The following is an 18,932-nucleotide window of genomic DNA, read 5'->3' as shown; positions in this document are numbered from 1 at the left end:
ATTTTCTCTTCCAGTTTTAATTTTATATTTATTTATTTTTGAAAAATGTTTTTGTTTTCTGGTGTTGCTATGGCAACAGACCACTTGTTGGTAGGCGGAAGGGTAAGCACCACAGGCTAACGGTTGAGGCTCAATTTGGAACTGTCTCATATTTGCTACCTTAAACAAAACAGTTTTAGCAGCACTTATGGCTAGCTCCAGGGTGAGTAAATCCTTGCTTTGTTTTATCGCTAATACGTATATGTATATGTTTTTTTACATTGTTACGTTTTGTTTATGTTTTCATTTTTATGCTAATGTAGCATTAGCTAACTGGTTAGCATCGTGTGTAGCTTGGCCGTGAACGCACCACGAGACCTGCCTGCTTTATATTCAGCTTTTATGCCAACTTAAAGCCTCCGGAGCTACTGTAATCGGGGTTACAACAGCTTTTTGATTCTTTGTTTTAGGCCACAGAAACGAAGCGGGAACAGTTTAGAAGATACCTGGAGAAATCAGGAGTTCTGGACTCTTTAACCAGCGGTGAGTGAACAGGAAGTTCAGTCACCTGTTAGTTACTTTAACTGCTTCAGTCTTACGCGAAAGTTGCTGCAAGAACACAGATGTTGTGATTTGTAACCTTAAAAATAATATCATTCTGTTTAACATTTTTCTTTCACAGCCTTACCTGTGTTGATATGAATTAATATACCGACATGAATTTAGTCTCTCTGTTTGGGGAGAAATTATTACAAATAAATCTTTGTTCTAAATTCAATATTTAAAGAAAATCTGTGCTATGAATTTATTTACACAGTTGCCAAAATATAATGTGACCCTTCAACAAAAAGATAAAACAAAGTTTCACAGTTTATTAAACACCACATTTGTGTAATTGCACAAAGTTTCAGGTTTATTTAAATGTTATTACATGTAGGTTTCAGTACTGTGTTTATTTATCAGTTTCTATCTTACAGTGCTTGTGGCTCTTTATGAAGAACCAGAAAAACCAGACAATGCACTTGAGTATCCTTTTTTAACTTAAATGACATATTGTTTAAATGCTGCATTTATATTCTAATATCTAAAATGAGACTTGGTCTTGCTCCTGCCTGAATCATGACGGTTATTTCTAGTCAAACTTTAAGAAAAATATGATTTCCTGCCCAGAAAGTTTGGACTTGTTGTCTTTATGTTCACTGTTCACATTTTCACTGTATTTAATAACAGATTTGTTTGATTGGATCTTAAATTCTATTATTTATAGACATTTTTTCTGTTCTAACACAAATTGTGTTTCATTTGGGACACAATGTGCCAGACATCTACCCACTAATTCTAATCTCTCTATGACCCAATAGGGGGCGCTGTCACTCTGATGTTCAGGTTTTTAACTTTACTGTAAATTTTAGCTTAATTTCATGTTGTTGATTTAAAATAGTATTTAAAAGTCTGTCCTCTTCTTTGCCTGTTGAAAAGTAATTTATCTAAACAAATTTAGCAGAGCTGTGAAACAGGAGAGTCACTGTGTTTCTTGTATATCAAGTTTAACTGGATTATTCTGCTAACATCTCTTTGAGAGCGTTTATTATTACAGCATACAGTGAAGAGCAAAAGACTGAAATAATATTCTGCTTTTAAAATAAAAAAAATAAACCTACTTAAAAACCTAAAAGTTAAACCAAAGTGTTCTGTGAAGTGCTTATTCAGTAGCTTGGCTGCAATAGACAGAAGTTTAATCAAAGTCAGTTTGCATTAAAAGACAAATGTCTGAAAATATCTGGAATTAATTTCAGCCAAATACATAAAAAATATCCAAGTTATTTTACATTGAATCACAGCTGACCATTCACAAAAAAAATCTGATTTATGGCTGGACTGTAAATCAATTTTACTGATTGATTTTAATTCCTGGAAAATCATACGCTCCTTGGGCTTATGTAGTTCTTGTCCTGGGCGGCCATCTTGTTTTGCAGGTTGTATTTCAGGTCAGCTCCCAGAGTGGGAGAATTGAAATAAAGTTTTTGAATATATATTCTTTCAGTTGTAATTTAATTCTGGGAAAAGTAAACTGATTAAAATTGGAAATTGGATTTTATTTTCAAGGAATATCGCCGAGCCTCGTCTGATTCCAGTTGCATTTCATTGATACTGTGAACAACTAAACCTGTCACAGAAAGAAATTTTGCTGGACAATAATAATGTTTTGTGCCAGAAATTATTGCAATAAACAAAAATATTGTTGTTTTGAGACCATTTTCAAGTAATATAATGGTAATGGCATAATTCTCAAAGATCAATAAACTTTAAATGAACATTTAACACTGGAACTTCAAAGCATTTTAAATATCCAAAATAAACAAACAAAACAACAGAATCAACAAATAAAAAAGGATTAAGAAGTTTAAAAAATGGCTAATTGAGACCAAATGACCAGACTGAAGACTTTTGTCATCCAGTTTTTGGTAGAAAGAGAAAAACAATAAATCATGCAAATGAAAATGATTGAGCTCATTATCCTGCGATGGGTTTAAGATTTATTGCTTATTGCAACATGATAATGGGAAAAACAAAATCCACAAAATCTTCTTGTGACTCTTGAACTCTTAGTTTTATTTCTAGAGAATTTAACTAATGTCAGACAAGTTCAGGCAAATTGAATCTTTTACACTCTCAGGTCAGAAAGCTGCAAACTTTATGAGCTCAAATGTCTGTTTGTTCAGGTTTGTTTTACATTTACACTGCAGCTCACAAATAATAAAACTATATTTTCAATACCACTACACTGCACTGCATATAATACCTTATTTATGCAGAACTGTTCCAACTATTTGCACTACAAGGACAATAAAAGGCATTTCTGATCTATTCTGTAGTTTGAAATCAGTTCAGATGTTTTTTTTTAGAGTCGTTGTAATCTCCTAAACCTTCTCAGCCTGCTGTGAATCATAACTGGACCTTAACCAGGTTCTCAGCTACATAAAGGTCCACCTGGGGGGGGTGGTGTGTGCAGAGCCGACGGACACTGAGGTCCTGCAGACAGAGCTGGCCGATCTACAGCAGAAGTTAAATCTGCTGATGGAGGAGAACAAAGAGCTGAGGAACAAGGCGAGACGCTCGGCTGTCGATGTTTCTGTTTGTGTGTTCAGAGTTGAAAACGTCATAACCTCCCGTTTCTCCTCGTCTTGCAGTTGCTGCAGTATGAGCCGTCGCCTGAAGAGGGAGCTCCACAGCAGCCGGAAGGCGTGGTATAAAAAGAACATTAAAGTTGTTGTTTCCTTTGTATAGAATGTATTTGTTTATTCATTATTACAGTGAGGTGAAGACAGACTGTTGATTTTTGTTAAATAAGAACCATCTGCTGCTCCCGATTAAAACTATTTTCTGCCATGTTTGCATCGTCTCAACTTTTTACATAAAACTCAATTCTTTTAGATAGCAGCTGTTTCTCTGAGCATTAAATAGAAAAATAATATTTATACAAAAAAAAAATCAGACAAGATTTTAGTGTTGGAACCAGAGGCGGTCCTAAAATAAATGACACCCTGGGAAACTTAGTGTTACAGGAAAACCGTTTATCCCATGTCATCAGTGGCTATGCTAACTGGCTTTAGCATTCACAGCATGCTTTTGCTAACTGCAGTCTAACAGACAGCAAAGGGGGAGAAGGAGAGAGGTATGAGCAACACCACACAGAGGGTGATTGACGGCGCTAAGACCCTGTAACACGTCAAACTGTTGTTACAGTGGTTTCGCTTCACATTGACTATAAAAATCAACAGAAAACTTGTCCAAAGCAAAGCAGACATCTTTTTTGTTTTTTATTTCTGAGTGTTCGTACCGAGTTTGGATAAAATCAGATCAGACCTCTGAACTGAAAGTGTCTGTTTGAATGACTGTGCGATGGTGCCTGAAACATTACAGATCAATGCGTTGGTTTTCCATTCCCCTGCGGCGCGTCAGCCTGTGTTCAGCTGAATCATTACAAGTCGATCTGTTGGCCTGAAACTGACTTAGAAACGGTACACAAAAGAAAGTTCTGTGGTTGTGGTCTGAACTTTTCTCTGCCATCAAGACGGTAATCTCTTAGCGATGTGCAGCGATTGATTTTAAAGTGGTTGAGGACTAGTTCTGTTTGGTGCGGCCTTTAGTGAAGACTTTCCTTTAATCTTGAAAAGCTTCTTAGTTTATCATCCACTGTGGCTTTCTGAAGGTCTTCCAGGGATCTCCTTTGGGTTTTCGATCCCTTAGTTTCAATCCCGTTCTGGTACCCAGGCATTTTTAGATTTAGTGTTTTCATACATGTAGTTTCTTTACGTTGGTCTAAATCAGTTGAGTTTAACTTAAAGTCTTGATTTCTGTGTTCACATCGACACATATGAACAGAACCAAACCAAGATAGGAAACAAACAAGAGGACTAAACACCTCAGGTAAACACCCCAAGTAAAGACCTGACTGAGGAATGCATCATCCTTCAGTTGATCATTGACAGTATGCCCATGCTTTCATCAAGAGCAGATAGGAATTACCTAGTTGGGACTAAAATCTTGTCTTCTGTCTTTAAACCCTGATATTCGAGTGATTTATTCAGATTAAGGTGACAAATTGGAGCAACATGCCCAAAGAACACGTCTGAGCCCAAAATAAGACTGTTTAAGTCTTATTTATAGGTCAGAATTGCAGGCTTTAAAAATATTCCTCTGATGGTAGTCAGAAATCAAACCAACCTCCACAGAAAACTCTAGAAGACCTTCAGAAACCCTGAAGAACTGTTGACTGCTGTTGCATTTAGAAATCTAGGTAACTCCAAATCCCAGTTGATGGGTTGAATAATTCAGAGAGAAGTAACCTCAACAAACAAAAAGACATTCCTCTGAAACTGACAGAACAAGCAGACAAAGTCCAAGCACAATCCTGGCGAACAATTAAGACCACTTTAAAGATTTTAGAGACTTCTGGCTGGAAGAAAAATATAAATAAAGGACTGGATCAGGACTTTTAGCACATTTAAATTAAGTCTGATTTAAATTTGTAAGTCAGTCGGGGCTCGTCTGCTGCTCCCGCTGCTCGCCGCTGACACTCTTCGGTTCGGTGAAGAAGTGACAGGACTGTTACTCTCCCGGCTGTGTCGAGACACTGAGCTCAGTTCCCCTACAGAGTCTGGGCTCTGGGACCTGCTCGGCCTCTTTGAGTCCGACTTAGAGACGATCCTTGCTCTGGGGCCGGCGCAGCTGCTGCGTAGCTTCATGCTGCTGTTTCCATGGTAGGAGTCTCCACTGTCTGAACAGTTCCCCTCAACCACCGTCGAGCAGTTCCACGGTGGACTGAGCCGCCGTGTCTTCCTTGCAATGCCCGACAACGTGGTGGAGGAGGAGGTGTCTGCCACGGGCAGAGTGGGGTACTCTGAGCTCCCACACTCCAGGTCATCTTGGTGGGGTGAGGAGAGATCCTCCGGTTCGTCATGTTTGTCCATAGGAGGCGAGCGTGTCTCACTGCTGGTATTGTTGGAGTTGCTGTTTTGCTCCGTGGGGCTTGGCACTCCCTCCTTGACGTTCTTGTGGCCCTCCGGCTTTGCACCGGGATCCCCTTGAATTGGGACGAAGGCAGAGGAAGCACTGAGGAGGGGGTAGTTGGGTCCATTGCCCTGCTTCTCCAGCAGTAACGTGTATCCACTGGGAGCAGTGGGAATCGTACTCTTGCGACCCACTGAAGTTCCAATGCACACCTGATGTACAACAGAGTTCTTTTTGGACTTGCTACCGTAGTAGTCGTCCAGGTCGTCCTTGAGGTGAGGATAGTAGTTCAAGATGCCCTTCTTGATTTTCTTGAAGCCCAGATGCATGATCTCCAGTAGGCTGAGAAACAGGGAGATGCAGGCAATGACTTGCATGAACATCATGAAGACGGTTTTCTCTGTGGGTCTGGAGACGAAGCAGTCCACCACATTGGGGCACGGCTCCCTCTCACACTTATACAGTGTGTTCAGGCGGTGTCCGTAGAGGATGTACTGTCCTGTCATGAAGCTGACCTCCACCACTGAGCGAGTGACAATGTGAGCTACATAGGTGCACAGTAGCGAACCCCTCAGGGGGGCTTTGTTCAGCTTCCCCTGCTCCAGCTGTCTCATCTCCTTCTCAATCCTCCTCTTCACCTCCACCATTTCTGCATCCACAGCCTCCAGCTCCCGGCGCAGCGCCACCTTCTTGCAGTGTCGCTCCTTTTCCAGAGCGCGCAGCTGGTAAATGGCATGGCCCATGTACACCAGAGAGGGCGAGGACACAAAGATCACCTGGAGCACCCAGTACCGGATCAGGGAGATGGGGAAGGCCTGGTCGTAGCAGACGTTACGGCAGCCAGGCTGCTCCGTGTTGCAGATGAAGTCGGACTGTTCGTCGTTCCACACATCCTCAGCAGCCACGCCCAGCACCAGCATCCGGAAGATGAATAGGATAGTAAGCCAGATCTTGCCTACCATGGTGGAGTGAATATGGACCTCCTCCAAGATCCCACCAAGGAAGTTCCAGTCTCCCATTTTTTTACATTAGCAGGGCTGGAGTTGGTAGGGAAGCACACATTTAGAATTGTTAACACAAGACTCGAAAAGGTACACACTGTGAGCGTACATCAGTTGCTCCTATGGACAAGTTTAAAATATCACAATGTCGACAGGTCAATAGGAACTCCACTAAGGGGCAAAAACTGATTGATGCCTTTAATGGACTCTCAGAGATGAACAGTTGTACATTGGTCAGTTTCTGTGTGTACTCTGTGAGTCGTGCGGACTCTGCTGGCACTGTCCGCGTACAGTTGGGAATTCATAGCCTAACATACCGATTAGCCACATTTCTTATGACACAACTTCATTTCCCACATTCCACTTGGACAGTTTCAAGTAACAGACATGGTGGATGTCTGCCTCAACTACGCATGGACCTCTGTGGAGTGAAGTACAGCTGGAAGTAAGGCTCTGTGAAGCTATCAGTCGGTTTCTTTACCTGTAGTCGAAAGATGTAGCATCACTGTGAGCTCATTGGTGGCAGCTCAACAAATACTCAAAGATTAGTTTTCTATTGGTGGACCAAGAGAGGATTGATGGGTCGTAACTAATGGATGCAGCCAACATGCTCAACCATCATAGGAAAATGGACGTTTGGTTGGATAACACGGCAACAAATGTGACATTGCTCTCTTGTGAAATTGTGGATAATTACTGCCAACTAACAGCATTATATTTACTGATATGAACATTTTGTCATTTTACATGGCTACAGTTAGTCGAAACCATTGCTGTGTGGAGTGACATTTATAATGCATTATATTGATACCAGCAATAATTTGAGTTGTTTAGAAGGTCAAAATAGAAAAAATGGGGGTTCATGTTTCACACTCACCCTGTTATAAATTCATTTATGAATCTCACAGATTCTAAATATTTCATAAGCAAACTAAATTCAAACTAATTAATGTGCTAAACAGTTAGCTCTATGCTACACGTTTCAAGTAGCAAAGGGCTTCTCAAACATTGGCTCATAGCTAAATATTGAGCTAATATTTAAATTCACTTACTAATAACTGGTAGATGACTATCAAAATAAAAGCTGTAGTAAACAACAATGATGGGTTTGAAATTAGCAATGCCAGACCCACCTTTTATTTTGGTAGTCCACTTTCGGTTATCTGCAAGTGAATTTGCATATTAGCTATACATCTAAGTCAGAGCTAATACTCAGTTAAGAGTTACATGTTTTGCATGATAATTAGACATTTAGCTTGAAATTGAGATTTATTAATGAATAAACAACATTGTGAAAATATTTAGGTATTTTATTTCTTATGACAAACTAAATAGTAGAAATTATTGCAGTTTATTTTGGGCTTTGTAACTTTCCAAATGCCACCCAGAGCCGTTCGCTTCCACCAGTTGGAGAATGTACTTCCGTTTTCCAAAAGGTCTTTTCGATACGATAGTGTTTGACTACATGTGGAGAAATTACTGATAACTTCACAGAATATTCCTTCTAAAAAGTAACATTAATAATAAGAAATCCTGTAAAATCGCAGTATGTTCCCAGGACAGAGGGGATATTTAAAAATGATCTCACATTACAGTATAACCTTAAAAAATATTAAAACAACTTATGAAGTTAATAATGTGAATGCATTCATGAGCAACGCATTGATAGAACGATAATTGAAACTGATTGCTGTCACCAATCAATGCTGTGGCGTTGCTCTGATTTTATTAGTATTGTGACAAAAACATTAAAGTTTTAACCAAATGTAAAATATCACGTCAGAAAAATACGAAGATCTAATAAGAACCTGTCTACAGAGTGATGTAAATAGTTTAATATAAAAGCAGATGGAAAAGCGTCTCTATATTTTAAAAGTTTCCAGCCAACTTTAATGCTAAATCTGCAAATATTTAAAAAAGTATAAACTCTTAACTGAAACTCACCTCTCATCCTCGATATGAAAAATAATAATCCCGCTGCTGATGTGTGCAGAGAAGCATGGGTCGGCGAGCTGGTTCAGAACCGGACTAAAACGGATCGATCCCTGCCGGCTCTGGTTGTTCAGGACCCAAACGATCGATACCGCGGCCCGGTTCTGTTGCCATTTCCCTCGCAGCTGCATCAACCGACCGCCTGCCGGTCACCAGAGGTGACAGTATGCAGCCCGCTGCTGGCTGAACCCAAAAGACCCTCAACCGGGTTAATTCGTCTGAGGTGGAAAACCAGGACCTGACAGAACCTCCGACCTGCAGGATTATAATATAACACCCCAAAAAACAAAAACAAACCCATCTAGCCATGATGCAGCAACAGATTATAAATATCTAGAGTTGTTTCTTCTGATTTTGGCTCACACTTTAAATACGTTTTGTGTCCCACAGATTAAAATCTCATTTTAAAAAGTATATTTTAAATTGTTGCCCAGTCAAACCCAGGAAAGCCAAAGTTATTGGACCCGGTTCTGGTACCGTAAGTGGTGTGAGTCGGTACCAAGTCCTGCTAGGAAATAAAAGCAGAAAGAAGCTCTGAAACTTCCTGCCAACTTTTCCCTACCACACTTTTTTCTTCCACTCAACTTTATATTAACTTTTTCACGATAATAAATTGTCTTAAATTTGTTTTTGTTTTGTTTTTTAGCTATATACGACGAACTATTGGGGCCCTACAAATAAAAAATATATAAAATTTTTATTTAACTTTTATTTCACAAGAAAAATCCAATTTGGATTAAAAATTGGATTTGCAAGAAAATCTTGGTCAACAATTACGAGAAAGTAGTAATATCACAAGAATAAAACAAAAATACGAGAAGAATAGTAATATTATGACAATGTTCTCGTGTTAATACTTTGCCTTAATATGACTTTTATCGTTGAACGAAAATGATTTAATTTTTTTTATTTTCTTAGCGTGGCCTTTGTAGCTATTATCAAATTGATTCTTAAGCAACGGTTTTCTTTGTCCGGTCATTTCGACAATCATCGTGATTGTTTTGCCGAATTATTTCTCTATTAAGACATTTTTAATTGGTATAATCTCTCCTTTTCTGATTAGTTTCTGCTTCAGTCTCACCTGTCCAGCTGGAGGCGGGACATAAAGAAATGTCAGGATTTCATTGGTTCCCGCCCCGGCAACAGGAAGTGACGAAGTACCTGCGAGTTCACTTTCTAGCAGCGGATCAATGAGACCCGTTCGATTTGACACATGGCCGCCACTCTGCTGTGTTTTTAATTTCATTCTTCCTCCGGCTGCTGTTCCATTAACAGGAAATCGATTATTTTGATCCCGTTTCCAGGCAGATCCGACACCAACAGCCGGTTCTCTGGGCGGATCCGAGTCCTCCGAGGGGAGGAGTTCACAAACTGAAGCCAAACACAGGAGCTCTGGTATTGAATGTTGTCGATTTATTACTGAAAATAAAAGTTTCTTCCTAATAAAGACAGCAGACGGGGAGAAAAGACATGCAGGGACACTGGAGTAAACGAGGAACCAGCGCTCCTCTCAGAACAGAAACTAGAAGAAAACACCATAAAAATGAAAAAGCTTAACACTTTGACAGCGTAGTAGGGCCTTCGGAAATTAACAATGAAAAAAATCAAAAGTAAATTTTCAACAAAAAGAGCAAAAAACTGTTCTTTAAAATCAAATCTGACAAATTTTATTGTAAATTTACTTTTTTTGTTTCCTTCCCGCGATGGCTCTGCTACGTCGTCGTTTCTCACTTTTAAACTCTGATCACCGAGAGTCGTGATCAGTTTAAATGCATGAAAACATCGGTTGCATTAGCTGCGATGAGCTGCATGGCGAACAGGATTAAAACACCTGCTGGGTTTTAGCAGCAAATACTGAATGTTTTAGTTTAGCAAAGAAAAATCAGAAACCGAGAGGAAACATTTGAACCGCGGCAGGTTTACCGCAAAACACACAACCAGTGTTTTATATTCCAACTGGGAGAAAAACAAAGACAGAAATATTTTTATAAAACCAAACAGATCAGCGGCGCGCAGGCCTGGAAAAACAGGGAGCTTCCTACAAACGGCATCACATTCATATGAGAGGAGATCGGCCCGTCAGCGGCCGCCGGACTTCCGGCCGGCCCAGGATCGGGATCGGGAACGGGAGCGGGACATGGAGCGGGACTTGGAGTGGGACGGGGCGTGGCGCGGCGGCGGCGCCGGTTCCTCTGTGTAGTGGGAGGCGGCTGCCGGGTTCATGGCCTCCCGCGGAGACGCGGAGCGGGAGCGGGACCTCCGCCTGGACTCCTTACGAGGCCGCTGTCGGTACCTGCAGGCACAGAGACCAACCAGCCGGTCCAAACCAATCACTACAGATACAAATCTAATAATGGTGAAAAACATACCATGGTTTATTACTGTAGATGTGGTTTATTTGATCCACCCAAAAAATCTGAAACATTTTCAAATTTTTCTCAAATTTTCAGAAACATGAACAATTCTGAGCCTGAAAAGCCAAATTTGTAAAAAGAAGAAAAAAAGTGGAAGATCTCTGACTTTTGAAACTTATTTCCAAAATAGTTTCTGAACTTAAAAAGTCAAGAACCTGCTAGAAAGAAAGTTAATCTCAAACATTTTTTAAAAATTTTTTAAAAATTAACATTTTTGTTTCTAAAGTAAAAAATTTCTGAGATTAATCTAAAAAAAAAAAAGAAAATCTGGAAAATTTCACAGAAACTTTTCTGTCAGATGTTTGATTTTTTGAGCTCAGAGACGTTCTGAGATAATCTCAATATCTGAATTTTTAGTGGAAATCTATTACTTTTTAAACATCTAACAATGGCAAAAAAGAATTATTTTGACTTTCAAAATTCAAAAATTTGTGACTTTTGAAACTCAAATTCTGATGGTTTTTCTAAGAGAAATGAATATTAATCTCAAGTTGTTTCCATCTACATGACGGTTCTGTAACGGTTCCATAAAACCGACTCTTAAAACTCACCTGTCGTCTTCGCGGCTTCTGCTTCTTCCTCTTCCGTACATCCGACCACGAGATCTTAAAAATAAAACAATGTCACTCTTTTACCCCAGAACATTCAGGAATTCTTCCCCAAAAGAGGCAAAAGACAATTTAAGTGGAGATATTGAGTTTTATAAAACAACAATGGAATATGACGCCTTTTAATTGTTTATTTTGATCATTTGAGGCTGAGGATTCATCTGAAGATAAAAAAACTCTTCTAACATCAGTAAAATGTAGATCTGAAAGGGGATTATTTATTGATTAAATGATTAATAATTAGGTAGTTAAATGTACTTAATAGGATTTTTTTTTTTTTACAGAACTGTTCTGGCAGATTTATAACCAATTTATTTTTTATCATAAATTCAAAATGTTTTAGATTTTTTACAGTGTTTACTTCATTTCTGCGCTGAATATTTTGTTCTTCCAACAAACAGACTTTTTTGAGTGTGTAAAAACTCCAGTTAATGAATTTATAACAAAATTTGGAGTAATTGATTAATCACAATCGTTTCAGCCCTACTGGATCAGATTAAACTTTACCAAAGTGATTTTTATCTGTTAATGACCAAAATATTTATGACTTTATTCAAAGTCACAAGTTTATGTTCTTACAGATTCCTGGTTCTTTATGTCCAGATGATCTGAAATGATGATCTGCAGGTTTGGCTTCATTGCTGTGCTGAATCTGTTCAAACTCAACTCACTCTCTGGGACTCTCAGAGCGCCGCCGGCGCCGGTCGTACGACGGGCTGCGGGATCGGTATCTTTCGTAGCTGCGGCTGCGGGATCTCCTGCGCCAGCCGTCCCGTTCGTAGTCGTCGTAGCGAGAAGATCGGCCCGGGGAACGCCGCTCCTTCGACTTCATCTGGTTGGGAGCTGGAGAGGAAAACCAGGAAGCATAAAAACTAAAATCCGGTTTCCTAAAAGAGGGACAGAAAGGAAAGGCGGACTCTCACTCTTGCGGTCTCCCTGGGCGAACTGGATCTCGATCTGGCGGCCGCAGACCCACTTCCTGTCCAGGCTGTGCAGAGCGTCTTCAGCGTCTCTCACATCCTCAAATATGCTGAGCAGTTAAGGTTTCAGTTTGTCGTTTTGAATTGAAAAACAAACGGGAACATTTCCAGATCTGCTGGTTGGTTTGGGAACGTTAGAGTCAGGATATGAAGGCAGCACAGAACATGAACTTTAACTGACCAGGTCAAAAACGATGACACAGATAAAAGGAAGAGGCAAAGTGAGAAAACAAACACTTGATTGGTTGGGTTTTCTTTTTTTTTCTTTTTTTTTAGAGATAAAAGATGAAGCAAGCGTTTCAGGATCAAGACAATAAATATAAAAAATAAAACATTATCAGCAGATTGTTTTGACCAAAATTAAAAAGCATGAATTTTGGTGTCAGATTTACTGATTTGGTTTTTTTGTTTTGTTTTGTTTGTTGTTGTTTTTTTGGGAGGATACAAAATAATTCGGACTTGTTACCTTTGGCCATGCTTGACTTTGATCTTGATCTTTACACTCTTTAACCGACTCCCAGAGAGACTTGGATTTCCTGCTTGCTCTTTCCTCTTAAACCTCTTTTCTTTTCCCGACATTTCCAAGCTTTGTCTTGGTTCCCTTTTCCTCTTCATGCTTTACTTTCTGTTCAACCTTTTCCCTCCCTCTGGGCTCTGTGTCTTTACAGCTACTCTACACGGGTCTTTGTAACTCTGTGGCTGCTTCCACAACCGGATGCTTTTACATTTTCTGAAGCAATAACAGAAAAATATCAATGTTAGATATTCAGTCAGAATATTTAGCAGAAATAAAATCAGAAAAACTCCAGAGAGCAGATGTTTCTGTGCAGAGAGAAGTGAGCGGTTAGCGTTGGGAAAGGATATTGAATGTATGCAAATCCTCTTGGCTGTCGTGTATAGAAGTCAAGTGGGATGTAGACATCTACTATCGGCCCATAGCGGCCAAACTCACGCCGCAAATCCTCAGGCCTGAACACCGCAAATACAAGCGTGACTCAGCTGATGGCTCATTCTGCTGCAGCATCATCTACAGAGCAGCTGCTGACTTCAGCGCTAAACTACCTGGACATCACAGCTGCAGGTTAACACATTCACTTCTCTGCAAATTAACTGTTAGGAAGCATCTAAAACAAGTCAAAACAAACATTTCAACATTTAAATTCAATCAGAAAAACACTCTGCTGTTTAAGGTCAGACTTTGGTTTGGATGGAGGTGATCAGCTTTGCAAGGAGCCGACTCACCTGGAATGAAACACCATCACTTCGCACAATAAACTCCAACTAATGATGTTAAAAACCCCTAAAGCCGCCCGAATTGTTGGGATTTTTAGTAGTTTACTCCACTGTTTAATCAATAAAAGCATATCAATAAGTTTGAAAATATGATTAAGAGCTTTTTCTGACACAAATCACACTTTATATGATTGTTAATTCGTCCCAAAGAAACAAATTATGTTTTCTAAGAACAGCGGTTTTTTTTTACGCATCTCACAACAAATTCTGCTGGATGATAAAACCGTCACAGAAATTAATGTGATAAATGATCAGAGTTTTTTAGACCATTTAATGAAACGATAATGATATTAAAAGTTGACTTTTTCAAAGATCAATAAACTTTATCTTCTTATGAACATTTAACACAGGATATGAACAAATAAATAAAACAACAAATAAAATGAATTATGAAGTTTATGTAAACAAAACTATGCTTCAGAAAAAGGTTTCTTGAGACCAAAACACCAAACTGGAAACTTTTACCATCCAGTATTTTGTAGAAAACAATAAATCATGCAAATGGAAATTATTAGTTAGAATCACTGCAACCTAATGTGTTTTTGATCATTTATGTAGAAATTTTGCATTAATAAAATAAACTGACTATTACGCTTCAGCGTGAAAACAAAATGCAAGGATCTTTTGATTTTGTGTTTTTATAACTGGAATCATGAAAAACTGGAGGGACTGAATATAGTTACAAAACAATAAAATATTATGAATCCTTCATCTTACGACGCTTTGGTATTATTACACCTCTTACTAAAAGAATATAAAACTTTATTATTACTATTAGTTCATGGTCAGACTGATAACTCTACCTACTCCAGATGCCATCACTAGCTCCCCCTGGTGTTCATTTCAGACCTGAAGGCTCCTTGCAAATCCAACCCAAACCCGGTTCACCAAAACCACATCAGGTCAGTGAAACCAGACATTCCTCAGGCAAAATTAGAAAATAAAAACATTCCAAGTTGAATTCTGAGTAAACCAGGTTACACAACATTTAATTTTCATTTTAAATCTAATTATTCATAAGTAACTACTGCTAATCAACATATAGCTTTAATTATAGTACTAATATTTTTCTTACAAAAACATTTCAAAGGTAATTGCCACATATAATTTTTTTTAAAGAATATAGTACACAAATATATACACAAAATCTGCCACCAGCTGCAACACTAAACTATAGTCTATACAGTTTTAGTGGGTTTAATCTCAAAATCCAGGTAAGAAAAATATTGACGTTCATCACAGAATTAAAAAATCCCAATTTCAGTAATAATGTTTAATTTACTAGTTTAAACCAGAGGTGGGTTGTAACCAGTTACATTTGAAAAAAAAAATCAACACTTTTAGAAGTAGTTTTATACATCATACTTTTGACTGGAATATTATAATTATAGTGTCCACTTAATATAGAATAATAATTAAACCAGAAATGTTAAAGTAGGTTAAAGTGGGACCTCTAGTTTCTATTTACTATCGGCTTAAACTGTTGGAGGTTTAGATAATACAATACATTATCACTGACAATGTTACCTTATTAAAACATATAAGACTACTGCTACAGTAAATAATGTATAAGTTTTATATAAATAAAGCATTGAAAAAAGTGCCTTTTCTGCTTAAAATGTGTTAATTTGTAATTATTTGAAATGAAATCATTTGCACATAAATGTATAATTGTTTGCATGGTGACATTATTTTAAAATATTAATTCAGGTTTTATGATCAGTTTTTACCAAACACCGTTTGACGACCACTTAAAGTCATTTCTTGAATGGCGACTTTTTTACTTTCACTTCAGTAAAAAAAAAGAAAAATACATATATATCTTTAAGTAGTATTACCCTCAGTTAAGTATAATATTTCGGTACTGCACTCCCCTCTGGTTCTGACCCAAAGTGCTGCTAGTTTTAATGAGTCGTTTAAATACAGTTAAAACAGATTCTAAGTTCAGAAACATTCACAGACCATTGTTCATCAGCCCATGTTAGCTTGTTAGCTACACTCCAAATTAAAACTAGTTAAAACATCATAGGGGTGATTTTAAAAACAGTAAGTTACAATCTAACAGCACGTAAAGTCTGAAAACAAAGTTGTTTTGTAGGCACGTCCGCTCTAGTTTAATTTTAGTCCATGAGCACGCGGCTATCTTTAGCTGCTAAGCTAACGTGCAGCTAACTGCCGCTAGCCCGGACTTGAATCAGCTCCTGAAAACTCACCTGGACTCATCAGAGATGTTCCGGACAAACAGAGACGTGTTCGGTGGCCTCATGTATCCAGAAATACACAGAAACACAATCAGCAGAAGAAAAAAGACCCAAATATTATCCTAACCAAAACCAACCGAACGGAAAAACTACCAGTAGAGAGACTGCGCAGTTATAGAGCGCCGTTTACTTCTTCTTCTACCACACAACCAGAATTTCCACAGCGCCCCCATCGGTGTTTGATGATATAACTCCAAATTGGCCCTTTGTTATTAAGAACTGATCCTGCAAATGGCTTGAAACAACCTGGTCTCCCGTTATCCCTCTTTCCCGTATTAGTATTTTCCCGTAAATATTCCGTAATATAACGATAACTGCCAGCCTTTTACTTAAGGACCTCAAAGATCATAAAACTTAATAATTCAGATTAAAATCTCCGTCTGTAAGGAAAGGAACAGGAAGAAACCAACAGAACCAGGCTGATTGAAGGCAGACATTTTACATCAGTTAAAACCCTCAGGTTTTGGCTGAGGGTATTAAATAATTAATACCCTCAGGACAGTATTAACTGGAGCCACACTAACGCCAGAGAGTGTTAGATCACGTTCTGGTGTTACACCATTACTGGTCTAATTACCAGACCAGTAATGGCTCTCCAGATCATCTAAACAGTTTCTGGTTCTTCCCCTCCGTGGGCTGCCGCCATTGTGGTGGAGGGGTTTGAGTGTCCCAGAAATCCTAGGAGCCGTCGGAGGCTTCATGTCTCCGGTTCGGTCGGTCTGCTGGGGAAAAGGCTCCTGAGGGATCGGACCAAGAGCAGCCCAGAGACCGACTAGAACTACAGCAGAAGTCAGTTTGCCCAGTGTTTTATTGGCCTGGCGCACCACCAGGGTTTACTTGTCCTCCACCAGGCTAAGCTTTGTTTGTTTCATTTTGAAGTAGTTGACTTGCAGCTTTCACTCCACCTGACCAGCAGGGGGCGACATTGTTTCTTCCCTTGACTGGAAGAAGCAATAATTAAACACAGTTAAGGTGAGAGGTATGAGGTATATAAGGTATAAGGTATGACATAAATTATCCATTCATTGCAAAATGAATGGTTTGTTAATGAATGTTCCCCGAGTCACCTGCTGGAGCATTTATTACTCAAAGATAACGAATGTAGAATTTAGTAAACTGCACAGAACACATCTTTTTATATCTTTTATTTTGCAAGATTCCTGATCAAAATAAAGACTCATGGCTTTAAATGACATTGATCAGGTTGTTTATGTGCTGATCAGACTCGTTTGCTTTTGCTGATGAAAGTTACTGATCCAGCGGTAGTCGTCTGGAGAAAAAAGGAAACAGAAGAAGAAAAAAACATAACTTTATATAAGTAAGAACAATAAAACTCTGATTTTCATGTTGGCTCCTCACATCGATCATTTCGTCCCCTTGGATTTCCCGGACAGATGTGAACTTTGACGTCTCACAGATCAGCTTCCCATCTTCTTCCCTGACGGTGCACTGGGTCGGAACGGGAATAAGGCATAAATAAACAGAACCTAAAGCTTTCTGCAAGTACATTTCAATAAGATCTGACATATACAACAGCGTATCAGGGAAACTGTAGAACAAACAAAAAAAGAATAAATTTCCACTAGAAAACAATTCTGAATTTTTCTACGGGAAAAACTTGAAATTTCTGATGGAAAAAGAAGAAAATTTGTAAGAACACTTAAACATTTTTGGGCTTTTAGAAATTATAAAGTTTAAAAATTTGAATATTTTTGAAATCCCTATGCTTTATCCAGAAGCGTGGGGATTCATTTTAGATTAATCTAAAAGTGTTTGACTTTTTCTTCTCGCAATTTTTCCACTTTTCAAGCTCAGAAATCTTCTTGTTTCTTCTACAAAATCTGAGATTAACCTAAAATATTTTGAGTTTTTTTTCTTGTAAATGTTTGACTTTTAGACTCTTCTCTTTCTTTTTCCCCTGTTTTTTTCCGTGCAGGTGGAGGTTTGGCTCACCTTGACCTTCCTGCCGTCCAGGGTGCAGATTTCCGACTCCTTCCCGATGGTGAAGCGGGTGACGCGGCTGGAGAACGGAGTCTTCATGGTGCAGGTAAAGTCTTTGCCGTTCTGCTCGATCACCAGCACTGGTTTCACATCTTTACGCATCTTCACCACCATCTCTGGCGCCCCTGAAAGTTGTGTTTAAGGACATGTGGGGATAAAAAGTGCATTTTAATCATCATCTTACCAATGACCTTGAGGAATTCTTCCAGGTTTTCCTCAGAATAAACCTTCCAGGTGCCATTGAAGTCCATGTCTGCTGGTTGCGTTGTGCGTTCAGAGGTTATAGTCAAAGTAACATCAACAGCAGGTTGCCAGGTTGGGGACCTTTGGCTCCCTGCTGTGTGTCAGTGGTGTTTCCTTTGAGAACAGAGCTTTCCAGCAGTGCAACATGCGTCATTATTGCACTTTTTACCAACATTTTCCACACCAACATTTGAGTTTGTATCTTCTCCTCTATGGAGGACCAATCCTGCCAAAATTGGCAAAAATTGAAATAAATAAATGGTTTATTGCAGTAATTACTGCACCAAATATCACATCAAAATAATTCAAAATAGAACTTTCCTAACTTATTTTCAACAGTATTAATTTATTAACAATATTGTTTAATTTTCCATTTTATTTCCCTTTCTATTTGATTCCTTTTTATTTTTTAATATTCTGCATTCAATAAGTTTTAATTTGATATCACATTTTTGAAAATTATTTTTTCCCTCTTCTGTATTTTCTATTTTTCAAAAATTAATTTAAACCTTATGTGATTTAATAAGAATAAATCTGTAAATTAATGGACAAAGGAAAAGGCAGGAGGGGATAAAATGTAATGATGGAATATTAGAAAAATGATGTAAGTAAATAAACTATTACATAAGAATACATGATGAAGTAA

At 38.5% G+C, this 18,932-nt stretch overlaps 4 protein-coding genes across 5 annotated transcripts; 1 reads left to right on the top strand and 3 right to left on the bottom strand.

Moving 5' to 3' along the window:
• The first annotated feature begins 83 nt into the window (after nt 1-83).
• LOC122843765 (c-Myc-binding protein-like) lies at nt 84-3,264 on the top strand. Its single transcript, XM_044138796.1, has 5 exons — nt 84-202; nt 450-522; nt 957-1,005; nt 2,955-3,087; nt 3,171-3,264. Exons 1-5 carry the CDS (start codon nt 188-190, stop codon nt 3,231-3,233), a joined length of 333 nt encoding a protein of 110 aa, XP_043994731.1. The 5' UTR covers nt 84-187; the 3' UTR covers nt 3,234-3,264.
• Nucleotides 3,265-4,946: 1,682 nt separating this feature from the next.
• On the bottom strand, nt 4,947-6,512 carry LOC122843357 (gap junction alpha-9 protein-like). Its single transcript, XM_044138036.1, has one exon. It carries the CDS (start codon nt 6,510-6,512, stop codon nt 5,004-5,006), a length of 1,509 nt encoding a protein of 502 aa, XP_043993971.1. The 3' UTR covers nt 4,947-5,003.
• A 3,365-nt stretch (nt 6,513-9,877) lies between these two features.
• LOC122843163 (serine/arginine-rich splicing factor 10-like) lies at nt 9,878-16,179 on the bottom strand. Of its 2 annotated transcripts, XM_044137729.1 has the most exons (6): nt 15,995-16,179; nt 13,353-13,457; nt 12,432-12,535; nt 12,180-12,351; nt 11,452-11,505; nt 9,878-10,779 (listed from the first exon to the last, which is right to left on the bottom strand). In XM_044137729.1, the coding sequence occupies exons 1-6, from the start codon at nt 16,045-16,047 to the stop codon at nt 10,566-10,568; spliced, it is 702 nt and encodes a 233-aa protein (XP_043993664.1). In that variant the 5' UTR covers nt 16,048-16,179; the 3' UTR covers nt 9,878-10,565. The 2 variants fall into 2 exon arrangements, with proteins under 2 accessions (XP_043993664.1, XP_043993665.1); XM_044137730.1 differs by lacking the exons at nt 13,353-13,457; nt 15,995-16,179 and adding an exon at nt 12,955-13,218 and having other exon boundaries at nt 12,432-12,538.
• Nucleotides 16,180-17,261: 1,082 nt separating this feature from the next.
• Nucleotides 17,262-18,387, bottom strand: LOC122843382 (fatty acid-binding protein 10-A, liver basic-like). The gene is made up of 4 exons (XM_044138065.1): nt 18,228-18,387; nt 17,996-18,168; nt 17,402-17,491; nt 17,262-17,312 (listed from the first exon to the last, which is right to left on the bottom strand). Exons 1-4 carry the CDS (start codon nt 18,292-18,294, stop codon nt 17,262-17,264), a joined length of 381 nt encoding a protein of 126 aa, XP_043994000.1. The 5' UTR covers nt 18,295-18,387.
• Between the last annotated feature and the right edge of the window lie 545 nt (nt 18,388-18,932).

Source organism: Gambusia affinis, linkage group LG14 (genome assembly GCF_019740435.1).
Source record: "Gambusia affinis linkage group LG14, SWU_Gaff_1.0, whole genome shotgun sequence".
Lineage (NCBI taxonomy): Eukaryota > Metazoa > Chordata > Actinopteri > Cyprinodontiformes > Poeciliidae > Gambusia > Gambusia affinis.
This window is presented reverse-complemented; position numbering and strand designations above follow the sequence as displayed.